General features: G+C 37.4%; 1 protein-coding gene across 4 annotated transcripts in view; it reads left to right on the top strand.

The window, feature by feature from the left end:
* The window catches only part of PDE10A (phosphodiesterase 10A), a 374,774-nt gene that overhangs the window by 352,980 nt on the left and 9,114 nt on the right, over positions 1-12,680 (top strand). For 3 of the 4 annotated variants that reach the window (XM_075748559.1, XM_075748557.1, XM_075748560.1), the window contains exons 17-20: positions 1,625-1,780; positions 5,048-5,220; positions 7,201-7,312; positions 11,914-11,994. In XM_075748559.1, coding sequence (XP_075604674.1) covers positions 1,625-1,780; positions 5,048-5,220; positions 7,201-7,312; positions 11,914-11,994 — 522 coding nt within the window. Of the gene's footprint in view, positions 1-1,624; positions 1,782-5,047; positions 5,221-7,200; positions 7,313-11,913; positions 11,995-12,680 lie in introns of all 4 variants that reach the window. The other variant, XM_075748558.1, reaches the window with a different exon arrangement.

Here is a 12,680-nt window from a genome sequence, read left to right as displayed (position 1 = left end):
ACAGGTCGTAAAGGATGCAACAGGAGAATTAAACTTGTGGAGGAAGGACAGAAAAGTTTATGCCCAGTCGATCTAACAGGTAGCACAAAGGATTCTGAGACTCCTCTTTCTTTTGCTGTCAGAGACTGATTTTCAAGTCTATTGGTTACATGTCTTGCCCCTCCTGATAGTAGTGAAAAGGGGATACCAGCTTCCTACGGCTGTTACTGCATGACTTCATGGAATCACAGAATGGTTTGGGGTGGAAGGAACCTTAAGATCATCTAGTTCCAACCCCCCTGCTATGGGCCAGGACACCCTCCACTAGACCAGGTTGCCCAAAGCCCCATCCAACCTGGCCTTGAACACTGCCAGGGATGGGGCATCCACAACCTCTCTGGGCAACCTGTTCCAGTGCCTCACTACCCTCATCCTAAAAAAATTTCTTCCTTATATCTAAGACTTCAAGTACTATAGGTGTGTGTTATCTTCCTAAGGGTTTCACTTCTGCTGGGGATCTGTGTGGACATGTGATGCTGTATCATCTGTTTTATTACATGCTTTTTAAAAATGAACTTCACAAGATGCAATATGGAAAAGACATCATTAAAAGTAAAAGTGAAGGATTTAAAATAAAAATTAAGGTGTGAAAATCAGAAATACAGCTAGGGTTGCTACAAACTGAATTCTGCCCATTGTATATTTGTGATAAAATCTTTAGTTACGTCATTGTTTCCTATTTTTCCACAGAATCATATGCCCCTCAGTACAGCATATAGGTTGGATGTTGCTCACTTAATGGGTGGTTAATAAGTATTCTTTTTCTGCTTCATTTTATAGCCTTATCCTTGTTTATTGAACACTCGTCAGAACCAACTGTAAGACAGAGCTGTTAAATCTATAAAGACATTTTTACAATACTCAATGCCGACAGCGACTGCTTCACAAACATTAATGAATGTGTTTTCAAAACACCTGCTGTGTGGAAAAACTTTTGCAAGTGTTCACGTATTTAGTGCTTTGAAAGAGATATTTCAGGGACTCCATTTCTTCAGGATATTAAGAGTTAATGAAATTAAAAAAAAAAACCAAAAACAAACAACAGTTACCATCTTACTTTGTTTGCAATTGCCGTTTTCCAGTGTTTCTGTGGCTTCCTAGGAAAAATTTCACCTAGGAGACTTGGTCAGTGTCTTCGAGGAGAGTTGCAGTCTCTAGCATCGGACTTTGGTGCAGCTGCCTTGACCAGGAGATCATACATCTTATGTATTTCCTTTCCCTCACTAACTGCACTTTTTATTTTTTTAATAAACATGGTAAAGACTCAGTGGATGCCCAGACTATCTGTTTAAAACTCAGATTTCTTCCTGAAGCAGAATCCCTCCAATAGGATGTGATTATGCAACAATGTTTTTTAAATTTGTAATATAGAAAAGTTTTGAATTACAATTGTACTGAGAATTTTAGTTCAGCACATCCTCACTTTTGTGTTTCTCGCAATTTTAAGGATGTTTCTCCATGTGCTTTTTAAGGCAGTGTAAGCGTAGTGCAACTTCTACAGTATTTTGGGAAGAGAGTGACATCTAGGGGCAGGAAATACATCTTACTTTTCATGTTTATCTCAATTTTTATTTTTTTTTTGTAGCGAAAAGGTCTTTTAGTTGCATGCCTGTGTCATGACCTGGATCACAGAGGTTACAGCAACAGCTATCTTCAGAAATTTGATCACCCCTTAGCTGCTCTTTATTCCACGTCAACAATGGAACAGCACCATTTCTCACAGACTGTGTCCATCTTGCAGGTAGGATTATTGAAATTGTATCTTCTGTGGAGTAGAGTCCAGTGGTGGAAATAGGAGTCACATCATTACCCAGTAGATTTTCTGAAGCATGCTTAATTTAATTTCCGAATTGTAGTGCTTATTTAGAAGAGTGGAAGATTTATTACAGCAAGCCAGGTTTCACAATTAGCAACCCAAGCATTCAATATTAGTGCCAAATATAGCTTTCTCAAAATCTTGATGTTATAAAAAATATTGTGTATTCAAAGGTCCTTGCTTATGGCCTTCCTTTGGAGCTTTTAGCTTCTGGGTCAATGAGGGTTTTTCCCATGACCATATGGAATAGGAACTTGAAAATGAAAAATCAGTTTCTCACTTACTTAGATATTTCTGGCATAATGTATTTCAACAAAGTCTTCAATCATCCTGAAATTCTGAATGAAAACTCAAGAACTGGCAAAAGTTTACATGAGAAGCTTGAAAACCTGCTGTAATAAATTTCGTGAACATTAAATGCGTGGCATGAAGGAGGAAATCTTAATTTTGCACGCATGAAAAGTTCAAACTTGTTTCATTATGTTATCGTCAGTACAATATTGTGCTTTTTTTGTTATTCAGCAATTTGAAATAAAACACGAGTAAGGTAATATACTTTGAAAGAGAGTTCCTAATATGAAGTAATGCATCTGTATGTTTAATGAATAGAAAACTACAAGAAAGCATGCAGACACATTTTGGGAAATCCAAGTGTGCTACTGACACACAGACATCTTCTCATAATTGAAAATTTTTTTCATGCTGAAATAGAAGAGTGAGAACTCTCACCTATGAAACCACTGCCAGTCCATAACATACTTGTGCTCACTGGTTTTAGTTTACCATGCACATGCTCAATGCACAGCCTTACCATGCTACTGTGCCACTAATTTGTTGTTAACTTTTCTTTCTTTCTGGTCTTTCAGGGGGAAGATATTTATTTTCTTAAATACCTAATCACCTTTTAGGAAAAACACATATTCTGTATTGTATTCAGAAGCACATCTTGTGATTATGGTTTTAGGTATCATATACATTTCATCAGAGAATGGAAGCTTTATCTCTCTGAATGCTCCTCCATGTAGGAGGGTGTAATTGAGTCCTTCAGTGGTGGTATGGCATTAGATTTTTAGTATTCATTCTTCATGTGAGTTTGTGCACAGTGAGCAAGTTCCTCAGTCCTTAACACTTCTCTGTCCTACTATGGCTACGTGAAGCAGACTTCGGTCATTCTTCAAAAACCGTTTTGCATTTTTCCTGCAGAAATGTTGTAATCGGTGAGAGTCCCATTTGCCAAGAAGGCAGGGAACCCTTTTGCTTCCCTGCTACCACCTATAGCCTTGGCCGTCAGCGTGAGTGAGGAAAGGGAGGAAGGTGGTCAGGGCTGTGGATTCAGACACTGGCTGCCCAAGCGCCCACGGGTGGTGATTTGCAGCAAAGGCAGATTAGAGCAGCCTGTTGGACTTGCTGTTTCTTCATTTGAATCAAAAAGCCTTACCGAATTCCTGGACTGTTCCAAAAAAAAAAAAAAAAAAAAGGGGGGGGGGGGGGGCAACCAACCCACCAAACCCTTTAGGGTTTATCTCAATGAATTTTAATTGTATGTTAGTAACCTGCAGTACTTTTCACTGTTTGCAACTTCATAGCTGCTTTGCTCATCCACCTGCAGTTCATACACCATACTTAATGAATACAGAGGATTCCATTCACTAGCTTTAGCTCAGCAGGGAAAGAATAAAATCTTAGGAGCTGCACTTTGTGCGTACTACTCAAAAGCCTACGTGAGATGCTCAGAAATCACAGCTTCTGCCAGTACTTAACTGAATCAGTTCTTTTCTAGTAGTATGAACAGAAGCTGTCACAGTGGTCTTTCTGCCAGTGCAGCTTCTACACCCTAAAGAACAGAATCCAGAATAATTTAAATATTTGGACAAATAGCCTGTTGTCATGGATTAGGCAGCAAGATTGGGGAGAAAAGTGTCCCCAAAATGCTAAATCATGAAACCTAGTAGTAGTCATTTCCTGCTCCCAAAGGGTTGATGATGGGTTAAAATGTTCTGAACTTTTTTTAAACATCATGTTCTATGACTTAGGAGTCTGTCAAAGGAGCATTGAGACATAGACAAACCTGTATTTTCTGTTCATTATTCACAATAAATCTACCTGTCCATGTGAAAATGTTGGAAAATGACATTTACGTTCCGGATGGTGAGAGAAACCAAGCCTATTTGTACCATGGAGGATTTCTTTTGAACAAATTATGTAAATGCTTGACAAAAGTCAGGGAAACTGTTTATGAGCTTCAGCCCAAATGCCAGTTAAATGTCAAAACACATCTGCATTTGATATATTTTAATAATATTTTCTATTTGTGAATGTGCACACCTTGACATGGCTGGCTCATTCTTTTTTATTTTTCTCCGTTTCCTCTCAATATTAGGAAGAATTTTGACAAGTTGTTTTCCAAATCTTAGAGACGGCGAACAGTGTTGACTTCTCAAAATGTGATACGGCTTCACGAGTGATCACAGGACATGGATATTGTCAGTTAAATGCGCAATAATACATAGTGGAAATTGAAAAGGGATGACAGTGGCGTGTTGCCAGAGCCTCCATAGTGGAAGCCATTGTCTTTAGTTCATGAGTCAGTCAACTCATGGTTGAACAAAGCAGCTTTTTTCCCCTACATGTTCATATACATTAAAATTCTGTAATTAACTTTATTTCTATGAAGAAAATTGCATCAGTAAATGCAGCAATTTCAGGCACATTTCATTTGGAACACTATGAAAATAAAATTATTTTAGCACTTCAACTTGGATATTTTCTTATCCATATTATGTGTTATACAGTATCAAAATTATACTTTAGAGTGAATCAGACAGTTTACCAACTTGGCAATGCAGTACTCTAGATCAGGATTGAATCACAAGTTCCCAAGCTAATACTGTCTGGAAGTGCTCTGTGTAGTGCTTATAAATCAGAGAAGAAAAAGCTAGCATTTTTCTTATTAATACCTTTAAGCTTCAGAAGGAGCAGTCTCAAAACCAAATCAGTGACTTAGTCAGAGGGTTCATGACAGTATTTAAAAAGGGAAAAGAAAAATGGGAATTTCAGGCTGTCAACATTTGAATTTGCAACAAAAATTGTCATTGGGCTGTAAAACCGTTGTAAACTGTCTGGTGAAGTAAAGACTGAAATCATCTCAGAATTAGAGCTTGTGCTTTTTATTGGTTTTTTACTTTTTCATAGCTGGAAGGGCACAATGTCTTCTCCAATCTGAGCTCCAGCGAATATGAGCAAGTACTTGAGATCATCCGGAAAGCCATCATTGCCACAGACCTTGCCCTGTATTTTGGAAATAGAAAACAGCTTGAAGAGCTGCATCAGACGGGAGCATTAAACCTTAAGAACCAAGCACATAGGTAAAGCAGCACACCAGTATTAGTTCACTCTGGCATTAGTCCTAGGAAGAAAAACCTTATTTTGGGGGGGGGGGGGGGAAGTCTGTGTACAGAGTAATTTTCTTACATATGAGATTTCTAAGACCAGCTGTGTATAAAATTCCAAGTATGTAACAGTAATTTCCATTGTTTTATATTTGCATGTCACTGCCTTTGGATGTCATCTGCACAGTTCAGTGATAGATCATCTGCAGAGGAAAATTAGTGCACAGGCAGTTAGTTGGTGGGGGAAAATGTGTAGTGCAATAATTACTTTATTTTTATGTCAATATTTTTATTATTCTGTCAACACGCTTTTTTTGGAAAGAATTCTGGTCAGATCTCAAGCTTTGTGAATTAAAATATCTCTAAGTTTTAAGAATATACAAGTGTGTTCATAAATACATGACTCTGCATAAGCAAAATATAGAGCACGCTGGATGAGAGATGTGTCCCTTAACAGCCTTCATTAAAGTGCTCGTGCTGCCCTTCAGAGCTTCTTTACTAGAAAGTGGATCCTGCCATGAATCTAATGCAGGGAAAAATTAGAACGGTAACATGGGAAAATATTGAGTCATGATTCTGATTTCTTTTCAAAAGGAACTTTTTTACTTGGGTCTTCTTTCCGAGGAGTTTTACAGGTTTTTGCCAGTAGTTTTGAATAAATTATTACAACAATGTAGGAAAGGTTGTTTTTAAAAGCTTATTTCCCAATATGGAACTGAAGCTTATCAGACTTGAATAAACCTCAACATCTTAAAAAGACAAAGATGTAGTAGCTCCTGATAATCTCAGACTGAAATTTACCAGAAACCTTGAATTTAGGGTTCATAAAATTTAGGATCACAACTATTTAGTGTATGATTGAATATTTTATTATGTTTCTATTTATCTTGCCTGCCTCAGAGCATTTTCAGTGCAAAGCCACATGCCCAAAGATAGAACATCAGTTTGTAATGTGGCTAAAGAATCCAAGACTTCTCATTGGTATCTGTAAATGCAATGAAATGCTAAATTTGGCTCTGACATGGCTGATGAATCCTCTGCCTTAACTCAGGGGAATTGCACTTTACCGTTTATCTATTGATTATATCATGTATTTGTGTATTTTCCCTATATTTGTTGGCACAATTTTAATGACTGTCATCACATTTGCATGCAAGTTAGCAAGTTGTGCGGTTTTTTTCCATGGAACAGGCATTTATTAACAAAGATGCAGGTGTTCTTAAGTCTAATCTAAAATTCTCCATTGGGTAGAAAACACATGAATTCATTAATCTGCCAGTTTTCTTTATAAAACCGTGATTCATAAACCATAGGTTTGGGTAGTAGACAAGTGCTAGGAAACTGTATATATAAGATATTTGTGTGTGTGTGTGTGCGCACGAACCTTATTCTAATAATGATTTTAAACCTACTGATGCTGTTCAGTTATTCTGTGAACAGGTTTGTCAGTGTACAGGACAGAGTTACGTGCAGGATTCTTGGTCTGCCAGGGTTAGAATTCATTCCGACAAAGCAATGACAGAGTACCTTGAGACAGATCTAGTTTTTCCTCTTTTTGGAGCAGGTGTTCCTCTCTCTTTAAACAACAGAAAGAAATGAAGCGACAGGATATGCCGTCTTTCTTTTTAGAGATTTGTACTGTATCTTTAGAAAATTAAGGAGGGACATGTGAGTGTTTTAACAGGCAGGCATACTTGTGTGCTTTTCTATGAATGTGATTGTGCAGAGGACAGTCCATGAGCTCTGGTTGCAAACAATGCAGGGAATGTAATACACCGTTTGCGTGACACCTTACCAATGAATCATAAGCAAGTGAGGAATAAACAAGCAAGGTGGGAGAAATTTTGTGGTATATATACTTCACTGCTGGTTGAGCTGAGGAAGGGCAAATAAAAACTTTGCAGTGTCATCATTAATTCTTTACCAAACTTACAATATAATGTTATTTTATTGTAGAGATAGAGTGATTGGCCTGATGATGACGGCTTGTGATTTGTGTTCTGTAACAAAGTTGTGGCCAGTTACCAGACTGACGGCCAATGATATATATGCGGAGTTCTGGGCTGAGGTATGTCTGTTTCTTTTGTTTACTCTCTTTGTAAATCGAGGTATCCAGGAAGAAAAAACCAACCATAAGTATTTTTCAATCGATGTCTTAATGTGCTTATTTGAAAGAGTGTTCATTGGTGCATGCCTGTGTTTTGTTGTTTACTCTGAAGCTATTTAAAGAGCTGAGTTAGCTTCCTAATTTTCAGGCAGCATTTTTTCTCTCTGTTAAAGATGAATTCAGAAAGTACATCCTAACATAAAGTGACCAAGCAACAGAACACAGAGGAAAATCTGTGAGGTTGTTTGAACCACTAACTATACTTTTGTGAAGGATCTATTTGTATTGTAGAAATCCAAAATATGAAACCAGCTTCTAGGTCAGCTGCCTTGAAACACACTTAAAAAGCTGTAATATGAGTCCAGGAAATGCTAAAGCAAATATTACAAACCTTAAAATTGTTCTGATCTGACCGTTTGAATCTTCTTTGTGAGCCAGCCCAACAACTGGGTCTCAGAGCATGCTGATTTTTTATTATACTGAAAGTTACTCCGTAGATAAGACACACTGAGAATTGACACAAGGCATTGAACTGTGCTAATGTAATCATGTTCATAAAGATGCAATCTCTTATGCTGGGGAGTAAATGTTTGTTCTAATCATTTGATTTTTAAATGTGAAAGGACTACTTTAGGGATAAGGAATAAATTCTGAGGGTGTTGCATAGAGATGAATTACACAGTTTTAGAATACACGCTGTATTTTGAGAACTACTGTTGCATGTGTGTATCATAAAGTGTTGCTCTTTTCTGTTACGTGCCCTGTGGAAGTCTGCAGAATTCAGTGGGCTTATTTCTGTTTTGCACAGGTGTGAGATGGAAATCAGGCCCACAGACTTGATGTAGCATGCATATAGTGTGGAGATTGTTGTCCTGCCTGTTGCATGTTTGTTATGAAATTCAAGATGTGGATGGCCTGCGGGTGTTTTTTGTATTCACATAATTAATGTTCTTATTCTCTTAATTATGGACAGCTCAGACTACAATAAAATATTTGAAAAAATACAGACTCCATAAGCTCAAACATCTAGTTCAGTACTCACTTTCTAAAATATCAGCACTGGAAAGTGAGCGTTCTTATGAGTGCTATAATGGCGGTATAATGTTGATGTGCCTCGTTGATTAAATACTCTTTTTTTTTTTTTTTTTTTGCTTACAAGTAGAAAGAATTTTTAATGCAAGTCTTGCGGACTCTGTGGAGAAGGAAGGATCAAACTGATTTTTCCTACTCAACAATAGTAAAGATGGAATTATGGAATAATTGAGCCTGCCAGACTTTAACCTTGTAATCCAAGGATGAGTTAATAAAGGTGGATCTTGTTATATTGCTACTTCTTGGAGCAAATGTAAATGAGAAGTTATTGACAGAAATTGAATTCTGTAATTGGTGTTTTATTGAATCCTCTTTAAGAAGAGGTTAATTGATACATGGCAGAAGTTGGATATGTAGTCATCCAGTCAGGATAGCTGACAAATCCAGTCGCAGGTCTAAACCCTTCTGGAAATTGGAAAACTGGAGACAGAGAGAGAGAAAATGCTGGGAAAGCTAAACCAATAGAATCATGGAATGGTTTGGATTGGAAGGGACTTTAAAGATCATCTAGTTCCAACCCCCCTGCCACTCATTCAACAGAAAGTTTAGATTATGTTTCACTGCAGAAATTTTTACTTGGAAAAAATGTAAACTCTAGACAAATATATTTGACATTTGATTGAATGGTTATATTACAGATCTAAAAGTAGGATAGAATGTTGCTTCTAATTACTACTTGAGTTCATAATTTTAATACATTGAATGATTTAATCAGAGCATTTTTATAATATTTCTTCTTTGTGTAATCATTAACTAAAACAATAACTGTAGAAGAGGTTGCAGCAATTTTGTGGTATGCCACACTGATATTTTTTCTTTGAACGAAGCCCAGTATAGCTAGTGTTTTCAGCTAAGACCTGCCTTGATATCACTCAGCATGAAGTTTTCCCACAGCGCTACCTCTCATGCAAAATAATACATTTTCTGGTCAATTATATAGGATTGCAAGCTTGTATAAGATTTGTCCGCTGTGACTTTTTTTGTGAGATACGAGACACCGGCCAGTTTCTGCAGTATTTTTTTTAAGAGACTTGTAAACTGCTTATTATAGCCATACTTCAAGTACAATACAAACTGTTTAAAATTTCAACTTTAACTTTTTGATCGTGACCATAACTATGAGGATAAAAGCAGTATTTTTACAACAGTGTATCATATATGTGTTCGCACATACTGAACATAAGAAAACACTTGTGTTTCTAGTGCATGCATTCCATCTAAACGTGACACTTTTTTACTGCGAGGGTAGTCACCCAGCGGCACGGATTGCCCAGGGAGATTGGGGGGTTTCCATCACCGCAGATGTTCAAAACCTGACTGGACACAGTCCTGGATCACCTGCTGTCGCTGATCCTGCTGGGGTAGATGTGTGGGATGGATTGGATGATCCCAAGAGGTCCCTTCCAACCCAAACCTTTCTGTGATTCTATGATACCGTTTTCTTTCAAGATGAAATGGTGAACATAAATCTGAGCTTTGTTCAGTTTGGGCTCTAATCAGTCAGAGGCTGGACAGCTTCCTCAAAGCTCTGACTTCTAGTGTTTCTCAGGCACTTGATACTATGTTAATCAAAGAGCTTAAAATCTGAATGGTTTAGGGTTGAGGTTCTTATCATTCAGACTATGGTAGCTGCAGACAGTCCTGGATCAATCAATCGCAGTACTTCAAGCAAACAGAAAAAAAATTAAATATTATTTACTGAGGGGACATAAAACTAAAATTTGCTTACAGTTCCTAAATAACAATCCACTGAATTTCTGTGCTTGGAATTGTTACAGGCATCTTTTTTTTTCTCTCCTTTTTTTTTTTTTTAATCAGCTGACGGTGGAGGCCTTTCCTTTTTGTTTCTTTCAACAGTAAAATGTCTAACAGAGGCTAGATTTGATAATTCTAGCTACTCTAACTACTTGGTGAAAGAAATATGTGATATGAGAAAATAGTACAGGCATCAGTTCAGAAATAGCTTCCTGATTACATCTCTTGTTGGTTAATTGAGCAGGATCATAGTTAATGGGTGATGGTGAGGCCAAGTATGCAAGAGGGAATTGACTTCCAGAAGGCCCCGTCTTTTCTACATTCAAAGTAGTTGCAAGGCAGTCAAACAGAAAGATGCTCTGCTCAAACCAGAACCAATTTATTATATTGCAAACTTCTCTTTGAGTAAAGGTGCCAAAATCCTCCCTTGCTAGGGCACGTTGGCTCTTGAAACGTGGCTTGATAAAATATTATGAGAAAGATGTAATAAATTGTCTTCCGGAGATGCCTTCAGTAACTGCAGCATAAGCATAGAACACTGATTTAGGGAATGTCCCAAGCTTTCACATAGCTAAGCCTCTGTAAGTTGAATCTCACATTAAAGAACAGGGATAAGTCAATATTGTATGAGCAGTTATCCTGCTTAAACTGTCTCCCTAACTAAGGTGTATTGGAACTGGCTGGGATGGACTTAACTTTCTCCATAGCAGCCCTCATAGTGCTGGCATTGGTCCTATTGGACACGGTGGAAGCTTCTGGCATCTTCTCACAGAAGTCACCCCTGTAGCCCCCCTGCTACCAAAACCTCGCCATGCAAACCCAATACATAAGGTTAGCAGTTTGAAGATCACATTGACTTTAGAATCTCAGACATGAGTGGTATCCAAAAGCAACCATTGCTATGGCTGTGGTTGCTTTTATAACCTCAAGATTAAACATCCGTGGTATTTTGACAATGCCGTTGAAGTTTTCCAAGTCTTATGCCTCAATTTGTTACAGAAAGTAGCCAGCTGCTTATGGATTTTTAAGGAGTAATTGTGTTCAGGCCCAGTACAGTGCTCAAAAACGTGTTTTGATTGCTCTGCTGGTAATGGGTGAAATATAAGAAGACAGTTTTCTTTTGTACATTAAATATATCTGGTCTTTGGACATACTGCATCTTTCTCAGTACTCCTCTTATGTGGAGGGATAACGTACTTAAAGAAAAGAAGGCTGTTTGACAGGCAGCTTCTTCAAAGCAGCGTGGTCAAAAAGACTGGATTGTTGACAAAGAGGGCATATTGTAAATTCATCTGTTTTACTCAGCTTTTCCTTGGACGGGTGAGTTGTGTTCCACTGGTCATTGTATTACAGTGCTTTAAACAGGTAATGTTTTGAAAGATGAGACTAATTATGAATAGAACAGTATAGAATGAACTGATTTCTTTGGGTTTATTCTTCCAGTTTCTTTTTTACGTAGATGCCCTTGAAAACAAAGAAAATGTGTGTACATTGACTCAAAAACTTTCAGGATCTGCTATTTACATTATCATTTAGGTGAATGTATAAAATGAGCCCCTCCTTAAGCAGTTTTCTGAGATTTGCCTTAGACCTGTACCACACATTGTTTTAAATTTTGGATTTTTAGATTGACATACAATAGAAGATGGAAATTAATTCAGATCTCAATAGTCTTGATTTTTATTTTCCTAATCTCTCTCTCCGTTTTTCTCTAGGGTGATGAAATGAAGAAAACTGGTATTCAACCTATTCCTATGATGGACAGAGACAAGAAAGATGAAGTCCCTCAGGGTCAGGTATGAATTCGCTCTGTAAAATCATACGTGTTTTATAGTGTTAATAAAACATGTATGGAAAAAATGCTTTATGTATTAGTGAATATTTCATTTGATGTTAGAGTACGTGGGCTGCTGAATTCTATGTTCTGCATGCAAAACAGTGTTAATCTTTTTAAGCAGCAGTGGAAAACTTGATTTCAAAGACATTACTTAAGTGACAACGTGCTCTTTGCTGTTGTCACCTGTTCCGTTCTTTGTACTTGTAACTTTAAAACCACAATCACCTACGATTTTGAGAGAAGTGTCAACACTTTTTCAACTTAGTAAGTGGTTGCTTCAGCCCTTAACTAAAAGGTTTCACTGTTTTATCCCAAATGCAAAATGAACTTCGTCACCTGTTCCTGGTTAAAATATCCAGGCTCAGATTTCAAAATATTTGTAAGTTTAGACCAATACTTCTTCATTAGCTTTTTTAGTAACTATAAACACTGCTTTTTGACATTCCAGGAGGGGTGAAAATTGAAGAGTTTCTGGAGGGTAAGCAATAAAGGGTAGAATTCTAAGAGTCTCAACTGTCTGTTTTTCAAAGTCTTTGGGTACTGCTTTTCCTGTGCACAAATGTGCAGAAATGACTGCTTTTTTTTAGCTTTCCCTAGGAAAAAGTTATATTTTGTAAACATAAATTTGAGGGGAAAGAAAGGTCT

The sequence above is a fragment of the Balearica regulorum genome, chromosome 3 (genome assembly GCF_011004875.1).
Source record: "Balearica regulorum gibbericeps isolate bBalReg1 chromosome 3, bBalReg1.pri, whole genome shotgun sequence".
Classification (NCBI taxonomy): domain Eukaryota; kingdom Metazoa; phylum Chordata; class Aves; order Gruiformes; family Gruidae; genus Balearica; species Balearica regulorum.
The sequence above is the reverse complement of the archived record's forward strand: the minus strand, read 5'-3'. Positions and strand labels throughout refer to the sequence as shown.